Raw genomic sequence first — 21,125 nt, 5'->3', positions numbered from 1 at the left:
GAGTTCACCATGGATCATCTAATATCACGTGGTCAGATCTGAAAATATACATACAAGCAACATTATACAGATTGAGGTTATATTTAAAAATATGTGTGTGTGCATACACATATATGCATGTAACAGCAATTAATGAAAAATAAAGGCCATGAATTTGAAAGAGAACAAGGAGGGTTATATGGGAGGGTACAGAGGGAGACAAAGCAAAGGAGAAATTAAGCAACAATAATTATAATGTCAAAAAATGATTAAAAATTGTTGCTTTTGTGTAATTGCCTTAAAAAAAATCTTACTCATAATTTCAACCAGCTTCAAGTAAAATATCAACGCAAATATTGATGCTAAAGGTAAGAAGAAGGATCTGGGGAGTTGGCTCAGTGGTTAAGAGCACTGGCTGCTCTTCCAGAGGATCCAGGTTCAATTCCCAGCACCCACATAGCAGCTCATGACTGTCTATAACTCCGGTTCCGGATGAATCTGATGCCTTCACACCAATGCACATAAGAATAAAGTTAATTTGTGAGCTGGTTTTCTTTGTTTTGTCTTTAAAAACCACTTATGAGTGAGTACATTTGATAATTGTTTTTCTGTACATCACTCAAAATGATGTTTTCTAGCACCATCCATTTGCCTGCAAAATTCAAGATGTCATTATTTTTTTCTGCTGTGTAGTTATCCCAGAGAACCTAGAAAACAATGAGGACCCTAAGAGGGACATACATAAATTTAATCTACACAGGAAGTAGAAAAAACAAGATCTCCTGAGTAAATTGGGAGCATGGAGACTTTGGGAGAGGGTCGAAGGAGAAGGGAGAAGAGGAAAATGTAGAGCTCAATAAAAATAATTTAAAAAGAATGAAGTTAAATAACTTATTTTTAAAAATCAAGGAGAAAGTAGCAAACACCAGTATCTACTGCATTTTGATGGAGAAGCGTTAGGTTTATTGGAGAATCTGGAGAAAGTGCCTGTATTAATTCTTGTGAAAATCAAAGATCTGTTCTATGGAGACTAACAAAAAATTGAATTTGCCTTAAGAGAAGAAACCCTGCCACCAGCACTTCTTGCTGCCCCCTCCTGCGATGCTGCTTTGAGGCAGTAACCTCCCTCTTATTGAAACCTTCTGTCGGTTTCCAGTCAGAGGAATGTCCTCTGAGGTGCTTCAGCCAATATCCCCAGGCTCATTGCTGAGATTCCTTTTTGCACATTCCTGCGGCACATACTTTTGTTGATATACACCTAATATTAATTCAGTCACGTCCTTCAAAGAAACAGCCCCTTTTTTTCATTTATATGTTTCCTTCACAAAGAAGCCCACCTAGCACACTGCCTGAGGATGTTTAAAAACCACTTGGTGCATGACTGAATCTATAAACAGACAGTCTTTAAAGGATGCAGAACATCAATCAGAATAGATGGGCCCAAGGATTGCTAAAAAATGAGGTATGATGAAGCAAAGCTTAGGATGGGGAAGGAATGTTGACGTATGCAGCATTATAGGCCAGTCTATGTCTGCTTCTGATGTACAGGTAATTTTCAACACAGAAGTGCAAGTTCCAATAAATATTTTGACCTTTGTTTATGCAAATATGTCACATAATAGGGAGTATTATGTTGACCTATAATCTAATAAAATGATAACTACTTGGAGCATTATAAAACACCAATTTTTGCAAGTGAAATGAAGAATACATATCTTAAAACACAATCTCAGTTAGTAACTAATCTTTTCATGAGACAGTCATTTTCTTCCGAGTATTATTCCTTAGCGTCCTGATCACCACTCTAAAATGTCTAATGTGGCATGTTTTTTAATTATAAGAAGAAGAGAGGAAAAAGAAGAGAGAGAATTGCTGTTTTTCTTATTTAGAGTGGTAACAGTCATATATGAGAGATAGGACATGACACCGTGAAAGGAAACACTGAGGGTAAACTTTGAGCAAGCATTCCTGATACCAAATGCAAGTTATCCTCTAGGTACCCAAGTTAGTTGAAGGGAAGTTGACAAAAAATAACGTAGAAGGGGGGGGGGGGAATTCTTCCCTCTGTTTGTCAAAATGATATTACATTTTATCAGACGCTTTCCCCCATCCATCATCTGTTACAAATTACCTGGAATGATAGCCCCTTATACTTCTCATGCACACAAACACGTTCCTTAATTTACATATATGCTTGTGTTGTGGAATATTAGTTGAAGATGTGCTGCATTTGTTAATGCTGTCGAACATTTGTTTAATGATGCAAGGTGTGTTACATTTCTTTCTGTCACATTTGTTTTAGTCTGTGAAACTGTATTACTTTACCTGATTGGTCTGCTAAAGAACTGAATGGCCAATAGCTAGGCAGGAGAAAGGATAAGAGGGGCTGGCAGTCAGAGAGAATACATAGGAGGAGATATCTGAGAAGAGAAGATCCAGCAGGAAGAAAAAAAGAGAGAGGAGGATTCTGGGGAGCCACCTCCAAGCCAAACAGCCAGATATGGAACAAGAAGGAAAAGAAAGATACACAGAACTAGAAAAAGGTAAAAGCCCAGAGGCAGCCGGGCGATGGTGGCACACGCCTTTAATCCCAGCACTCAGGAGGCAGAGGCAGGCAGATCTCTGTGAGTTCGAGACCAGCCTGGTCTACAGAGCTAGTTCCAGGACAGGCTCCAAAGCCACAGAGAAACCCTGTCTTGAAAAACCAAAAAAAAAAAAAAAACCAAAAACAAACAAACAAACAAAAAAAAAGCCCAGAGGCAAAAGGTAGATGGGATAATTTAAGATAAAATAAAATGAAAATCTGCTTAGAGATAAACCAATCTAAGGCCCGGAATTCATAAACAAGAAATGTCTACTTATTCATAAATAAGAAATGTCTATTTATTGGGGAGCTGGGTAACAGGCCTCCAAAAGAGAAAAGACTCAAAAAACAGCCAACAACACATGTGAGTGTAAAGAAAGTCTTAAGGTCTAGTTTGATGTGACAAGTTACCAGAGCCATTCTGAGGTGGATATATTCCAGTGACTGAATCATAAAATAATAGTGTTGGCCAACACTTTCAAGATATCTATTTCATTGCATATCTATACTTTCTTATATTAAATAAAGTATGTACAAAATGTGTGTTTTACAATTAATTCATGATATTGACCCCATACTAACTGGCTTGTGAAGTAAAAAAATAATCTTTGTCGTTTCTATAATTTGGAAATCAAATTTTAAGGTCTGCAAGTCAGAGCCATCTAATAGTTTGTTTTATTTATATTATGTATAATATGTTTCTTTATATTTATTTATGTTTATCGTTAATAGTTTAATATCTACCTTAATTCAGTCATTATTTTGTCACACATTAAGATTCTATTTTACTTTGAAAATTTCTTCATTGATAACCACAGTTTCATGGAGTCTAAGATGCCAATAGTTGCAGTGTAAGCCAATTTCTGAATGGATGAGACTGGTGGTAATTTTTCATATGAAAAGACATTTGTCACTTCTATAGGCTTTGAATTTTCATAGTGGGGAAGAATGGTAGTGCCAGAGATGCCACAAACACTTCACAATATGCAGCCCATTCCTCTTACAACGAAGGTGGATCCAACCTTAAACGTTGGTGTAACCAACCCTGCTGAAAACTGATATAACAAAATATTTACACTTCATCTAGAGCTGCACACATACTGTCATAATAAGGTAAACAGGAGCATCACCACAATTATATATGAAAACAGTCAAGTATGCACGAAGGTGGTCTTCAATGACAAATATCCGTGTATGCAATCCCTCCTGCAGCAATTCATTTGTTCACGGAAGTGTAAAATATCAGTGAAACTGGAATTTAGTTCTTACATCACAAGCTCTACACCCATTATAATTCCAGTTAACCCTTTTGTGGCACCCAACAGAGCTGCAGAGCTCAGCGAGTGCTTCTAAGGACGATGATGCTATTAAAATATCAGAGCAATAAGTAATAATTATCCGTGCTAAATTACAGCATGCAGAAGTACACCAGTGTACTGATTCCCATTCTGTCCTCTCTATTATTGTTTTTCTGCTTGGACTGTGACATCAGAGGTTGAGGTCCATCAGCGATATAAAGAAAATCATTACTCTGACCTTTAGGATTCATTTATATGGAAAAGTCATTTGCCGCAGATATGCTAAAAATCATTACATTCATGATTATTTCTGTTGGAAGCCAAAAGTGTGAACCTAACTTATAATTCTGTATATCTCTTTTGGTTTCTGTTTTAAATAGTTTGCTGGAGAAATACACAGTTAAATTGCGGTGCACTTTATACTTAGCATTTAAGATTCTCTAGATCAGGACTATTTGGTCAAGATATATTTTTAAATCCTTTGTTTATTCCACTTTATTTTCGTTCCACTTCTATTATTTTTTTTTCTTTTGGCTGATAGCACTTCATAAAGAGTGCTTTAATTATACCCTGCTTCTCAGGCATAAAAAGTTTTATGTTATTTTTTGTCATATTTTTGCTAGCAATTATAATTCACTAAAGTATCTTGAATGTTCAGAGCACATTTTTTATAGAGAGTCCTCACCCAGTTAAAATGCAGGTACAGACATGACATGGGCTGAGTATAAAAGTGCATACTTGGCTAGGGAAGTGACTCTCTTGGTTAAGTGCTTTTCTTGCAAGCGTGAGGATCTGTGTTAAGTCGCAGAGGGTTTTTGATCCTACTGCACGTACTGGCTTTGGGGGAGCCTAGGCAGTTTGGATGCTCACCTTAGGAGACCTGGATAGAGGTGGGCGGTCCTTGGGCTTCCCACAGGTCAGGGAACCCTGATTGCTCTTCGAGCAGATTAGGGAGGGTGACTTGATCGGGGGAGGGGGAGGGAAATGGGAGGCGGTTGCGGGGAGGAGGCAGAAATCCTTAATAAATAAATAAATAAATTAAAAAAAAAAAAAAAAGAATGGCCACCAATATGGCATAGGTGGATCTATCAGCAGTGCAAGCAAAATTAAACCCTCCCAACACAAAAAAAAAAAAAAAAAAAAAAAAAAAAAAAAAATAAATGTGCAGGAGCTAAACAAAAAAAAAAAAAAAAAAAAAGAAGAAACTAGGTAGGATGGCTTATAGGAACACTTACAATCTGTAGTATCAACACCAGGAAGGTTGGGGGTGTATATATCACTTGAGCTTCCTGACCAGCCAGTCTAGCCTACTTGTTGAGTTCCGGTCCACTAAGAGATCATCTCATAAAAAGACAGATGGCACCTGAAGGAAGACACTTAAGGTTGTCCTCTTTTATCCACATAGCCACACCCATTCATACACATGTACAATTGCCATATACATGTGCACATACCCTTGTACACATGACTAATCAAGCACATACACAAGTGTATTGTGTGTGCACAGCCAAAGTCCACTACTTTAGTTTGTATTTTCAGATATGACAGTCGGCTTATGTTTTCCATAGCACCCAATAATCTGTGAAGCACAAAACTCAATAATTTAATCAATGGCTGTTACAGGAAGAAAACTGCAGAAGAATTCTAGTAAGTTGAACTCAACTTTCAGATTTGGTAGTTTAAAGGTAAAAGGCATTTTCTTCTACAAAAGGTGTAAACAGAATCACTCAGGACAGAATGTGCTTTAGTTCTTGGTGTCCCCTCATCTCCAAGATCAAGACTCTCTAGGAGTTAGGACTCTAATTCATCACCAAATCACAGTGGTCTTTCCAGTTACTGTATCTCTAGTGTGTTAGACACATTAGCGCTTCCATAGATGCAAGCCTTTCTTTCATCTTTCTCTCAGATGAACCTGGGAGTCATATGCACTTAAAGGATGCGAGCCGATGACTGTAGCCAACTCGAAAATTGATCCAAAAGTAAGCACTATTATGACTCCCTGTGCCATCCAAGGTACTCGTTCTGCTTTGAATCTGGGGAACAGGTTCCTGTCTGTAACTGCTGGCCTTTTTCTGCTGCCTCTCTTCTTGTCGTAGGTCTTATTTCTTATTTTTTGTTCTTTCTCCCATGAGAATCCTGTCCTGGTTGATTTCAATATGGCATTTCACTATAAGATTTGATCCATAAATTTTCAAAACAATTAAAGCAATGCTTGGACTTGTGTTTATGCCAGATGATAGTGGCCATTTTCTGGTATCATTTGCAAATCAGAGAACAGAAATAGGTCTCAGTCTCACTGGAGAGGGAAAAGAGGCGTAAGCTTTTTCTTCCCTGAAGTTCCATACATGAACTACCATGAAATGGGTTTGCTCTTAGGTTGTCTTCTCCTCATGACTGGAAATACCATGGGAGGACAAAGTCCATGCTCTCAACACATGCAAGTTATAACGTGGTTGCCTTCAGAATATGAGGGAGCATGAAGATCTCAAAGTTCCCGTTTATAAATTCTTTCTGACTTTCAAAGATATTAATCTGATAAGCAAAATCAAAAGGATGTCACCACATTCAAATGAAAAATCATTTTACTAAATTCCTTAAGGGTCAGGCATTGATATTAGATACGAAGTTTAAAACTGCTTGTTCCTTTCTCTGCCATAATTTGCTTTCATCATGCTAATAATACATGATATTCTTCAGATTCACACAGCCTTAAATCCTGTCATAAAACCTGGCATATGTAGAGCACATTCATATTCTATAAGGGTAGAAGAGAAAAATCATCTCTGAAAGGAGCAATGATTAACATTTTGGAAAAGGCTTTTGCTTGCTTCCTTTACCTTGGAAGGAATCTGATTGCAATCTCATTGGAATCTGATCTCTGCGAATTGTTTGCATTGCTTGGCACAACAAAGGAAGGTGTTTTTATAACAATTGGAGCCTGACACAGATGAAGGTGAAATGACAATTCAGCATCTTATTCAAGCACCTCACTATACAACAATGAAAAAAGCAAAAAAGCTGAAGTCCTAGACTTCCTGTGGCTTGGTTGACCTGCATCTGTGCCAGCTCACAACTTAAAATACATAGTGAAAATTTCACATTCAGGAACCTGCTACAGAAAACCAGAATGACGTCATGAATTAGAACAGTTCACTCAATGGAGGTGTGCATATTGGGAATCACACACCTAGAACTCCAGCATTAGAGCTGGTGTGCTCGCTTGTGTGATACGTGCCTAGCAAGCCCAAGACCCTGGGTTTAATACTTAGCACTGAAAAATGCATGAAATAAATCCTAAAAGTAAAACGTCATTTCTTCTTTTATGATCCTCTGATTTGTATGGTTTAGTGTCAAAGGGAGTAATAACTTCAACATTGGGAACAGAAAACAATTGGAAAGTTTTAAGGTTATTTTAACAGATACTGAGTATATAATGAACGATTTTGTGTGTGCCTTCACTACCAAATACCAAATAGACATACACCCTGTGCCTTCACTACCAAATACCAAATAGACATACACCCTCATTGATTCTGTTTAGTGTTCTGTATCTGTCTTTGAGAGCGTGGTGGCATGTGGAGGAGTGTTTAAGATAGAATTTTTTCTCTGTGTAACAGCCTTGACTGTCCTGAAACTTGCTTTATAGACCAGGCTGGCCTTGAACTCACAGAGATCTGCCTGCCTCTACCACCAGAGTGCTAGGATTAAAGGTGTGCACCACCACGCCCAGCTAGTATCTTGTATATTAACTGGTTTGTGCTATTTATTTGCTCCTTAGATTCTTACTCACACTTAAAGAGAAAGTTGCCTCCTTAACCATTTGCATTTTGGAATAGGAATTCTGTCGTCTTTTTTACTTACTAGCATGAGTGATTTCAATCCCTGTGTAAGGCTTTTGTGTATACTAGGCAATTAATGGGTGACAGTGAGCGGTGGCATCCACCAGTGTGGCTGTTCGGAAAGTCCCCAAATGGTTTTCTTTATGGTCTGCAGATTGTCTTAGCTTTACCCTTTAGCACCACCTGCTGGACTAAATAACATCTGCGTATGTGTTTCCACTGCAGATTAAAATAGCCCCTTCATGCTCTATACCTACCTGTGACGTACCTTGTGGGCACCACCCATAAACTTTTTCAACTTTTAAACATAATAAGTCAAAGTATTTGTGATGTTTCGTTGATACCGTTGCCAATGAAAATACCAAAATGATTTTTTCTTTAGAACTAGCACATGCGAGTTTGACATATTTAAAGAGTAGGATGTGATGTGCCAATATGTGTACATAATATGTTCTGATGGAATCAGGGTAATGGGTGGTTTCATTAACTCCTTAATGCTTGCAAGCTCCTCTCATCCAGTTCTTCATAAGACATATGGCAGAATATTGTGAACTGCATTACCTTGTTGAGCTTTTCAGGGCTGGAAATTATCCCTCTTAGATGTATTTTTTTTTTTGTATTATCCTCCCACCTCTCCCTCTTCTTCCTAACCTTTCTAGGCTACCATAATTACTTTCACGTTGACCTTTTTTGGGAAGAGCATGTGGTATTTGTCTTTCTATGTCTATAAAGCCTTAAGGATTTTTTTCAAAACACCATGACTATAAGCAGATGTAAAAAGTGTTTTACATTCTTAATCAAAATTATTCTTTTCCTATTTTAATTGTTTATTATATTTCTCAATAAAGGATGAATTGACCTGTTTCTGTTTTTTTTTATTCAGATTAACAAACACCAGTTCCAATTAGGTTGACTCCCAAATGCAGCTACCCACTTTGTGAATAATTCCTTGTGAGGGGTTTTCAAGCTAGAATTTTATCTTGTGAATAATTATGAAAAAATAAAGTTTAGTTTCATTTTTACCTATAAAATCAGCTATTTGAATACTGTCTTCTCTCCATCCAAATAAAATTGGATTTTGCTCTTGCTTGGACTAGTTTTCAGTTCTTGATACTTAATTTTAATTTGATGATAGGTTCAGTGAAAATTATCTCCAGCTATTTTGAGAACATTGAGCATGTTATTTTTGGTGCAGCCTCGTGTTTCTGTGAAATATATTCCTAGTAAATACGGTGAAAACATAATTGACTTGTAAGTTCTCCCATGTTTACCTGCTACCGTTTCCGGACAACACTCAGAAGCTCTTTTCCCTTTTTCCCAAAGGCCTTGGATGGTCCACTGTCAACTCAGCTTACGGAGATACCATTGTCATGCCTTGCCGACTCGATGTACCTCAGAACCTCATGTTTGGCAAATGGAAATATGTAAGTGTGAGCCTCTTGGGACTTGCAGAACTGACTGTGGTTTTTAAAATATAATTCTCTCTCTTTTTTGGAGAGTATATGAATATGTAATACTGATATAATGCTAATATTCACCTTGCATACCTATATAAAAAAGAATTAATGTATTCAATATATCAAAAATATTCATCTTTATATAACTAATGCTATTTTTATATATACCTAATAACTCAAACTTTGTACATCATCTTTGTCTGAAAACTCCATATTTTAAGTGTTGGAGGCATAAGGAAAGGCAGAGTTTGGGAGTATTAACAGGGGAGTACAGTGCACAGTTTTGTGAAGAAGAGCAGTCTCCCTTTACTAGCGTCTGTGTAATGCAGCTACTGCAAAGGTAAGATGTAGCAGTACCTAGAGACTCAGATTTCCATGGGGGACGGGCAATCAGCTTTGTTTCTGTTGCTGAATCTTCTTGGTGTGTGTGCATGTTAGAGATAGCTTGTACATTTAACATTGTTGATTTTATCCATTGCTTACACTTAACTCCATCATATTCTGTCAGGTATAACTGTGCAAATAGGCCTGGAAAGGGAGACTAGAGATCCTGGTAGGTGGGTGTGGTAGTCTAGCTAACTTTACCAGATGAATGCCTCAGTTGAACACAGTTCAATAGAAGGTGTCTTCGTGGTACATTTCCCTAACACCGGGCCACAAGAGACTTACTGCAGTGAACAAGCTTCAAGTAGAGATGTTTCCTGGAACACAAGAGCAGGCTTCCCTAGTTCCTGAATATTTGCAGATGTTTTCACAGGGGAACATTGTTGGTCACCAGATGATTTATTAACTGTTTATTGCAGCATTTCTTAGAACAGTAGGTATGTTAAAATGCACTGTGAATTGTATGAGACCTTGGTTGGATTAATTTGTTAGATTTATTTGGCCACAAGCATTTTTTACCTACAGTATTTCCATAAAAAATATGTTATACTAAATACATTTTTTCAAAAGTGCCTAGGCTTGCACTAAAGGGGAAAACTGGCATGTCCTTTCACAATATGAGCTCTGAAATCTCACCAACAGGGTCGAGACTCTTCCCATGGACAGGTGAAATGGGTGTATTTTCTTTCTATGAAAATGAGATATCTTCTTCACAATGTTTTGTGAGGGATAAATAATTAACTCTTAGCACTAGTGAACAGTAGGTAGCAAACAGCTTCAAGAAGTCAACTATTCCAACTCTAGGACTCAATATCCCAGCCATACCATTCATATGTGTCATAAAAAAAAGAAAAAAAAAGAAAAGGAGGATACATAGCAGACTGTATCTCTGTTCTCATTATGGGGGTCATTCCAGGTAATTCTGAACTCCTTCTAGTTCTCTTTAAAAGAGGAGGAGTTATGATAAGAGAAAGAGTCTATTCGAATTCCTCTGGTTCCAAGTATCAGAGTCTACTAACCCACTGAACCAAATTTACTATCAAAGGAAATGGAATCAACTAAGAGAAAGAGAAACCTAGGTGATGATAGCACATCCTAAGCATATCATAGGGACTAGAAGATTAGTTTTTGTACTTCTATGTTTGTTTTTAATCTACTTTTTAGTTGTATATTAAACAAGACTACACCATGCCCCTTCAAAACAGCCACCGATGTCCCACAGGTGTGAGACGAGCTCCAACACTGAGAGCTTTGCCCTTTCATTTTTCCTATTTCTATGAACCTGTGAGTGATCCAACGGCCTCACTTCATGGGAAGTGTGATTTTTCTTTCTGTAAGCAAAGAATTAGGTGGTGATGATACAACAACACCACCAACAAAAGTCATGTAGAACAATATGACAAAAGAAATATTATTCTGAAGTATGAATTACACTTGCTTTCACCATGTATTGTTATTTTAATTTTTAGGAAAATCCCGATGGGTCCCCAGTGTTTATTGCATTCCGATCCTCTACAAAGAAGAGTGTGCAGTACGATGATGTACCAGAGTACAAGGACAGATTGAACCTCTCAGAAAACTACACTTTGTCTATCAACAATGCGAAGATCAGCGATGAAAAGAGATTTGTGTGCATGCTAGTGACTGAGGACAACGTGTTTGAGGCACCTACACTAGTCAAGGTGTTCAGTAAGTAGACTAAAATAGAACCGCTAAGTGGGGTGATGGCTGGTGTTAGAAGGTGTTCTTCAAGTAGAAGCTTGAGCTCCCTGCAATGCCTCTTCACAGGAAGCTATGTGTAAGGAAACGTCCAGAGCTTTTTATTCTACTTATGCACACTGGCAACAAGGAAGACAAGTCTGGCATTTCAATAGGAGAAGCCCAGTGAGGAGTTAGAGCAATAACCTTAGAACAGTGACTTTCCCTGGGATGTAAAATGCTGCCGTGACAATGGGATAATGACCTCTAAGTTCCCATGATTTGTTCAATGAAAAAAGTTATAATGTTTATATAGATACAGCATACATATAAATGTATAAACGTTAGGGTGAACCATATCAAATTGTCATTTGAATATATAAAAAGAATAAAACAAATTTAAGGTATTCTATGATCTAGAGATCTAAGAAATCAACTTGTGTATAGACATACATTTGACATGTTTATGCATGTATGTGTCCTTTCTGGCCTTCAATGCTTGATGATTCAGTTTTTAACATGTTCGCATGGTTCATAAAAATTTCCCCCAAAGAATAAAGCTCCGTACACTGAGATTGTTCAAAGGATTACAAAGGGATTGTAACAAAAAGACAAAGTAGGGTTGGAAGAAAAGAAACTAATAAAAGGTACTCACCATAAATTACTATAGTTATCATGACATAGTGACTTCACCTGATAATATGTAGTTAATGTTACTGTGCAAATCTCTATATAAATGAATTACTTGAGATGTATAATTAAAGTAGTTCTTCTTTTAAGATTCAAATAAAAAGTCCCACCTCAATTACATCATGATGTTGTAGAAACTACAGTAGGAAAAATCAGGCCTAAAAATTTTCAGAATATCAGTCTTTCTTAATTGGGAAGAAGGTCCTAATTTCCCACTTTCCCCTCTGTTTTCTGGTGGCTTGACAACTCCCAGAAATGAATAAAATAAATAGTAAAGAAGGAAAACCCTGAGGCCTCCAACTGGAATAAGCAAGCACGGATTTTTCGTGTTTCTCTTTAATAACCTATGCAGCTAAGTAGAGCCGTCCCTTAGGTATTTCTGTAAACTTCAAAGCTCCAATGGGTTCACGATGCAAATTCCAAGAGTACTAATACTGTCAAAGGTAACCTTTGTTCTCCAGAAGAGCCTTGTAAATGCACATTACAAGTTTCGGTTGATTACCTTTTAGCTTAGGAGGCTCTTTCCAGAAGCCATCCACACTTCCCTATCGTATTTTAACCAAACCAAGTCCCAACGGATTAGGAGCTCTGCCTACTTGCACAGGGTATGGGAATTTGCCATTGGCCATGTTGGCTTCTGAATTTTCTTTCTTTCCCTTACTTTATTTTGCTTTGATTAGAGAGATGGATGGAAGATATGCTAAGGGCATTTTTCCCTAAAAGCAAAATAACAACAACAGCAACAAAATTGCCATAGGCTTTGATACCGGAAATGCCAAGAAAGTGGGTAAACTAACTCCCAACACTGATCATTATGTAAATTAATTTGCCATTTTCACACTTCTATAAATTGTGTTGAAGTGATCGAATTTCAAGGTAGTACACAAACAAGTCAAGAACATTCCAAGTTATATTTAGAAGAATCATTTGTGACATTTTCCAAATGTTTTTTTTCCGTTAAAAACCTGCCACATCAATATCTATAAGTAAAAGAGCCAGTTGGTCTAATTTAATAAAGTTTGTAAGCTGCATTAGAGCACAAAAGCTTTCTGTGATGGGGAAAACGAACTCACATGCCACACACCGCCAGGACCCCTGCCCCCTGCGCTTTTGAATGTTGTTGAAAACAAAGCCTTTCCCAGTAACAGAATTTGCATTCCAGGCTGTGGGCCAGGGAGAATTTACATAGCAAGTTACACACTCTTGAAAATGGCGTTTTATCTGAGAAACCACACAAAAAAACTACCAAATGCAAGAAAAGGAATGGCACTATTAAAAGATCATGCAGGAACCTCACTCTTTTCCTTGAATTATGAATTTACTTCAGGCCACATTTTGGGAATCCAGCTGTAGCTGTGGGTGGGAGACTCTCATCCTATGCGTGGATATATTTCAGTCACTTAAGGGTTACTGTGCTCATCAATCAGTCCTCTGTTTCCCTCTGTTGAATCACCTAGCAACGTGGACCATGTACGAATCAAGCGTGGCTCATGCGAGCCAATCTCAGATCAGCCTTCTGTGAACTGGCAGCCCCAAGAGCAAATTCAAATTGCTTTTTTTCGAGGCAGAGGGACTGACTGATGACTTTACCTTCAATGTAGGCTTGTTTGCTTAGTTTGAAACCACATCTCTGATGGAAGAAATCATATCCCCTAGTCCAAGCAAGTAACGTGCCTTGTCACCACTAATCGGCTCGTGAGTGGCATCAACATCAAACTGCCTTTGCGTTTAGTGCCCATTTGAGAGTAATAAAACTATCTGGAAGCAAAATTAGACCATTGAAAGTTCCCAACGGTTCATTTCAATGATTGTGCAAAAGGCTCAGAGGTCAAACAGGTGCCCAGAGAGCCAAATGGCTCTTAGTGATGAGTTGGGAAAATCTGTGAGCTGGTTGCCAGAAGACCTTGCTTTGTCAGGGCCACCACTAAGTTCTGACCTTGGCAAGTCTTTTTGCCTGCCTCTCGAGTAAAATGAATGCTTTAGATTACACGGGAGACCTTTTTAGTCCACTACTCAAGCCTTGTCCAGAAACTAAGGAGCTGGGACAGGCACTGTAAGAAGCTGTTTCTGTTCAAGTGGTTAGTTACAGTTCTACTCACTGTTTCAATTATTTACAATAACTTGTTTATGACAGGAAGAGGGGGGAGGAGGAAGAACTGGAGGAGGAGGAGGAGGAGGAGCAGGAGAAGAGCAAGCGGAGGAGGAAAAGGCAGCCTTATCCACTCATCCACTTCGGAGGTTAGGTCTGACTCCAGAGCCAGCCTGAAGAGCATATGAACACCCATCCAGATTTTTTAAGCGTGTGGGTCAGCTCTGAGCCTTTGCACACGACAGTCTTAATTTGTCAGCTATCTGTGCTCTGGTGCTGTTCTGTGGTAGTACAAGAAAGCCCGTTTCCAAGACTTTGTATATATATATATATATATATATATATATATATATATATATATATATATGTTCAAGTCCAATCTTCAAGGCATTGGCCAATTTGTGGAGGTTCTGCACATCATTTCATAGCTCCTACTTGGATATGATTCTTAAGGCTTCATTGATTTGAAAAATTGAGAATTTCTCCTCCCTCCAGTGGAAAATTGTTAAACCAGAATATAGTAAAAGAATATTTTCAAGGGGAAAGAAATAGAAAATGAGCTACCTAACAAATAAGATCTAAACTGTACATTACAGTTTGATTCTTTCTTTTGGGGGTGGATGGAATGAAGGAGACTGAAACAGGGTCTCACACAGCCCAGGCTATTCCAAAAACATGCTATGTAGCCAAAGCCGGCCTTGAACTCCCCTTTCTTCCTTCACTTCCAAGTATTGAAATTATATGCATATCACTGTGCCCGGATCACTTTGATTCTAAAGACTAAAAATTACATTTCCCCATCTAATGAGAAAAATACAACATTGTTCCATGGATACACTAGCTTAAGTGCTTGGTGACTATTAAAAGAATTCAATTGCCAATGGGAACTGAGAGCCTCACCTCTGCACCAAACCTCCAGGACATTCTCTCTTCATATTCATATTCCTGTGTGTAGTTTTACACTAATGCTCAGATACTATGGGTAGCAAAGAACACTTGTAACCAGAACTACCTCTTCACATGTACATTAGATGGCTGGGTGCCCGAAATGTAATTTTTAGGAAGGTATTGATTTCTACTTTTTTCTGAAAATCAATATTCATAGCATTCACTAACTATAGCCGGAGAGTTAGAATTAGGAAGTGGGCTATCTATTTTATTATATTTATTTCTGGTCAGTCATTTTCTATATACCAGTGTCCTTCTTCTCCAAAATTAAAAAGAAAAAAAAAACTCTTACAAAACAAAAAAGGAAGAGGAAAGCTTCTGTTTCCGGAGCACTTGACCTTCCACAGCATTTTACATATTGCTTAGCCTTTAATTATTTGTGGTAAGCCTTCAAAGGATATTAATGAAAGCCTGTGATCTCATTAATTAAAAAGGAATCACGTCAGCTTTACTTATATTCCATTGTTATAGATACTAGCATACAGCACATGAAGCCAAAACACACAAATGTGCTCGCATGCTCACAGGCACGTATGCATGCTCACACCTGCACGTGTGGCAAGCTACTACCTTGTCCCGAGTTCCAGAGCTTACTCTATGATTTACTTTGAAAATCTCACTGTCCTGTAAGTTCTAATGTACCACCATATTGTGTCCCTATGATAACATACTTCTAGCTACTTCCTTTGAGACAGCCAGCCCAGCAAGGAAGAAAAATGTGATTTGAGACATAATTCTATAATCAATACATGGTCAGACGAGAAGTTCTAGAGAGATTTCTCGGCAATTTTCTGAAGCTAACTTTGGCTTAATTTTAAATTTTTCATTTTCACTAATTAATGCTACAAGCAAATTGGTAGTGTTGCTTTTCCTTCAATTTTACACTTGGTTATGAATCCTTGAATCATATTAAAATATAATTCACATGAAGTTCTTTTAAACAGAAACACTAGTTGGGAATCAATATGCAATCTTGATAAAATAGTATGTGTCCTTTTAATGGTTCTCCAACTAATATCCATTGATTGTTACAAGGTAATATGAAAGAAAATTACATCAAAATGTAGTTAATACAAAGGGTTTGAAACAAGAATCTAAAGAGAAAATAACTCAAGGATATAGAATAGGTACTATTTTTAAGTTAGCGTTAAATCTCAAAACTCACTGTGACTCTTTCAAAGAAAACATGTGCAGAAATTTAAGAATTACTAAAAGTTAAGCATCCTTTCACCAGAGCTCTTCTTCCTTCCTTTCTTTTTTCTTCCTTTCTTCCTTCCTTCCTTCCTTTTTTCCTTCTTTCCTTCCTTCCTTCCTTTTTTCCTTCTTTCCTTCCTTCCTTCTTTTTTTTCTTTCAACTACATTTTAATTTTATCTAAAAACAACAATAAATTTTAGAAATAATGCAAAGTCATTTGTAACTTTGGCATACATACAGTATTAATGCTTTTGTGCCTATTAATAAAATGTTACCAGATTTAATTTTTAAAAAATAGGTAACCTTGCTATGTAGTTAGAGGAAGCTCAAATATGAGCTCAGTATTTTTTCTGTACTACTCAGTGGATTAAAAAGCAGCGAAATTTGTCAAAATTACCCAGTAAGCTTTTATTCAGAGCCTCCATTTGCGTGATTTGCAAACCTCTCTATGTTTTCCAGGCGTATTACTACCGAAGGGGAAATTAAACGCCAGTTGCCTTTTCCTTTCTGTTAATTTTGACCTGTTTTTAAAAATCAGATACATTAATTAATGTGCTCTGTCTCTTGAGGTTTTGATGATTGTGTCACTTAAGAACTGGCTTCTGGGTCTTGAGAGCTTTGGTTTATTTAATTAAGACCCAGGAATTTTCATTTGTTTAAATATTCTCAGTGCAATTGTCTCTCCAACATATTAAATGTTTGTCTTTGACAGCACAGATTCTAAGCAAAAGTCACTGTTTGATCAATAATTCAGTTTTAATTTGAAGTGTGTTCCATAAAAATGCTGAGAGCATTAAGTTGTATTGACATGAGAAAGGATTTAACATCCATTCCATATGTTGCCTCCACACACTAGTGACTATTTTGAATAGAGATTTTGTTGACGTTTTCTAATATATGGTCACATTCTTAGCACCCAGGAACTTGGGCACCACTTCCTGTTTTCACTCACCTTGATTGTCTGTCCTACTTCTTTGTATTGCTGATTTCCTGTCTCCCTCGTGTTGTCTCCAACTGTGGTTATCCTTGTAAGACTTCCATTGGTGGACTAATAATTCTAAAATTTACAGCAAATAGGATCTATAAGCAAAGTGCATGGGGTCAAACAAGTTGTATTCAGTGTTCTAATATAAAACAGCCCTGCAAAAGGGAAATTAATGTGAACATGAAGACTGTTACTTTGTTTTCCTACATTCTAGTACCACCCATTTTATAACTCAAAAGGTTTTTGTCTTGTATTTCTATTAAGGTCTGGTTAGGTAAGTTCTTTCAATTGAACCGCAAATTAAGTAATAAATATGCAAAATCAATTTAGTGTAGTGTGACAATCAAAAATAATTGAAAATATAAACACTAAAACTATGAGAGGAAAAATTATTAGTTTCAGGTGTTAATAAAATAAAAATAACTCTATTCTGAATGATATGAGCTCAATTTACATTCTTTATAAACTAATTAGCTGAGTTGCTTGTTTGTTGGTTAGTTGATTTCTTGAGACAGAGTTTCTCTGTGTAGCCCTGGCTATCCTGAAACTCGCTCTGTAGACCAGGCTAGCCTGGATTTTAGAGGTTCATTTGCTTCTGCCTCCTGATTGCTGGTCTTAAAGGCATGTGCCACCATACCCAACTTACTTGATCCGTTTTTAAGTATAAAATTCTTCATTAATAGGAAACTAAAAGAATATAAATCCTATACTGAGACTATACAAAAAACTAAGAAAGAATAAACCAAAAAACCTCAATAATCTAATTGATAACTGGGCAAACAAACTAGACAGCTCTGAAAAGTACAATTTGCCAATAGATATTAGATTAAAAGGTTTTACATTCATGGCCGCTAAAGGATTGAAAGCCAAGACTACATTATGATTCTTTTCTATCCTAGTGAGAATGACTGTTATTAGGAAACCAAAAAATAAATTCTCATGAGTACAAGGAAAGAGAAATCTTAGAGAAAGGTAGTAGGGATGCAAACTAGTTCAGTCACTGTGAAAATCAGAATGATGATTCCTCAATGAACCAAAAACACAACCACTAAAGGATGCGACTGTACTATCTTTTAGGTTTGCATTCAATGAAATCCATGATAAGATAGAACAGAGATAGTTGCACTGCCTTTTTTTTTTTTTTTTTTTTTTTTTTTTTTTTTGGTTTTTCGAGACAGGGTTTCTCTGTAGCTGCCTGTCCTGGAACTAGCTCTTGTAGACCAGGCTGGCCTCGAACTTCCCAGAGATCCGCCTGCCTCCGCCTCCCGAGTGCTGGGATTAAAGGCGTGCGCCACCACCGCCCAGCGTGCACTGCCATTTTTATTACAGCATTATACCCAACAGTTAAATTGTAGATTCAGTTCATATATCCATCAAAACATGAGCAGATAGAGAAAATAAAGTGTAAATCTATGTTGGAGGGCGGGGGCCTGTTCGTCCAGGCCACCCTACTAGCTTAGCCCCAAAATAACTACAAAGAACCTGTATTCATTAAATCACTGCTTGGCCCATTAGTTCTAGCTTCTTATTGGCTAACTTTTACATTAATTTAACCCATTTCCTATTAATCTGTATATTGTCACGTGGCAGTGGTTTATAGGGAAAGATTAGGCATGTCTAATTCTGGTGGCTCCATGGTGTCTCTCCCATACTTCTTCTTTTTTCCTCCTAGTATTCAGTTCTGTCTTCCCCGCCAACCTAAATTCTGCACTATCAACTAAACCAAGGCAGTTTCATTATTCATTAACCAATGAAAGCAACACAAAAACAGAAGGACGTCCTACACCAAATCTAGATGTTATTACTCATTTATTCGGCAAAAAAAAATTGTGACTGCAGAAAATGGAAAAGAAAAGATCATCATGTTAAGCAAAATGAGATAGGCTGAGAAAGATTAATGATATGTTTTTTTCATATATCTGCTATCTGTGCTTAAAAGTCTAAGGTTTGAAGGCATAGAGGGTACTATTTAGAAAAAGTGACCAGTGGGGCCCATACAGAAGGTGACAATGGGGATAAATAAGATCAAATTCCATAATATAGTTGTATGAGAGTGTCACAATGAAAGTTTCTATTATATTGAACAATGAATATACACTAAGAAAAGCAAAATCATTTTAAGACATCATTCCTGAACTTTTAATCAAGTGTCCCTGAAATTACTTTTAAAAATGTATTTAAAGAACTTTCTATAAAATCTCTGTCCTCTATCTCAAGTTCCAAATTGAAAAGATTTTCTCATATTTTCATAATTTTATAAGGTAAGACAAGAGATAGACATTGGTTTATTTAGGAAATTGGCTTGTGTACATCACTATATAGTTTTCTCAGTATTTATTACTGCATTTCTTACACTTCATTGTGCCTAAGAATTCCCTTAGTGTTTGTTAACATATATAAACCAATGGAATTTTCTCTGGAGATTCTGGGAGCTTCTTAAGCCTAGAAATGTATGTTTCAAATAAAAACCTTTGTGATTTGGATTCATATGCAGTAACATCCTCAAGTAATGAGTCAGAGGTCTTCAACTTAGTAAGTAGAAAATACAATTGTAATCAACTAGAAATAACATATCCTAATTAAAACAGTAGCCTATATTTACCATCAAATTCATATTCACTTCATAAAATCCAGAGAACATTGAAGATATGTAATGGAATTTTAATTACTTAAAACAATATTTGAAGTCATAAAGCAAATACTTGAATCTGTATTCTATGCAGTATACTTTTTTCATAGATCATATGTGCCGTTTATCTCTTCTGGTATACTTAAACCTTTTTCTACTTAACTTTAGAGCAACCATCTAAACCTGAAATTGTAAACAAAGCACCATATCTTGAAACAGAGAAGCTACAAAAGGTGAGAACTTGTTTGTATTAATGGCTTTACTCGATTTAGATGCCCTATGACCAGACAAACAATATTTGCTTGCTTTTATGGAGTTCACAACTTCAGGTTCAATCAGAGAACACAGGAAGTCATAGTGGGAACAGTGTAATCACTGTCCATTAGCAGGTGTGCTTATTTCTCAAGAGACGAGTCTTTCGGATGTGGATGTTGATATAGAGTCTGTAAAAAAAAAGTGATTTTTCTCCATGCCAACGTTGAGAAAAGCTTTCAAACAAAATGAAATCATGGGATATGAAGAGTGTGGTCTTTTTGGTAAACATCAATCTTTGGTGTTTCAGAAATTTGGGTGCTAAAATTCAAAGCAAGAGAGAACATTAGAAAATAAATCTGGAAAGGTAAAATCTTCTGAGATTAACCAAGACTTATGTAATATTTAGACTTCATTCTATTAATGTAACCTAGTCTAGGTGTGAAGTGCATGCTGAGAGACAAAAGAAATAAACAATCACATTATCACAGGTGTGAAAGGAAATAGAAATGGTAGGCAGGCAAAATAGAGTTCCACATGTAAGCACATCAATTGGGTAATGATCTCATCCTAATTGACTAAAATACCTCGATATTCCTTTGTTTTGTGGGGGTAGGTAAGATTAAGCTTTTTGAATCCTATTTAATTTTACTGCCCAGTGTTTGATAAACGTTGAATAATTTAGTTAAAACTCACTTGAAGACTGAGCTGGGGATTATGGAGTATCGTGAATATTTATACCTTGAAATGAAAATGAAATTGGAGAGGTGCCACATTTTAACACTAAATGTTTCTTGCATTTGAAAATCTATGAACCACAGCAATAATCAATATTAATATGGTTATAAAGTCATCTAGTTAGTACTAAAAATGAATAGCATCAAAACAAATTTGGTAATGCCTACTGGATATGATTTTATGTATAGTGGAAAGCTTTATTGTGGGTTTTTAAATGGGTAGGACTGTAATTTTTCATATGAATTATTTTTATTCAAGATTCAAAGGGTAGTTTCGTAGTCAAAAATGGAAAATAAATTGTTTAAGACACTTTATTTCCTGAAGAAACTGAGGCTTCCGTGAAATAAGGATTTGGAACTG

General features: G+C 36.8%; 1 protein-coding gene across 8 annotated transcripts in view; it reads left to right on the top strand.

The window, feature by feature from the left end:
- Alcam (activated leukocyte cell adhesion molecule) overlaps positions 1–21,125 on the top strand; it is a 185,647-nt gene that overhangs the window by 130,821 nt on the left and 33,701 nt on the right. For 7 of the 8 annotated variants that reach the window (XM_075964316.1, XM_075964337.1, XM_075964348.1 and 4 more), the window contains 3 exons: positions 9,024–9,124; positions 11,011–11,230; positions 19,944–20,008. In XM_075964316.1, coding sequence (XP_075820431.1) covers positions 9,024–9,124; positions 11,011–11,230; positions 19,944–20,008 — 386 coding nt within the window. Of the gene's footprint in view, positions 1–9,023; positions 9,125–11,010; positions 11,239–19,943; positions 20,009–21,125 lie in introns of those variants that run through there. The other variant, XM_075964359.1, reaches the window with a different exon arrangement.

This window comes from Microtus pennsylvanicus, chromosome 1 (genome assembly GCF_037038515.1).
Source record: "Microtus pennsylvanicus isolate mMicPen1 chromosome 1, mMicPen1.hap1, whole genome shotgun sequence".
Lineage (NCBI taxonomy): Eukaryota > Metazoa > Chordata > Mammalia > Rodentia > Cricetidae > Microtus > Microtus pennsylvanicus.
This window is presented reverse-complemented; position numbering and strand designations above follow the sequence as displayed.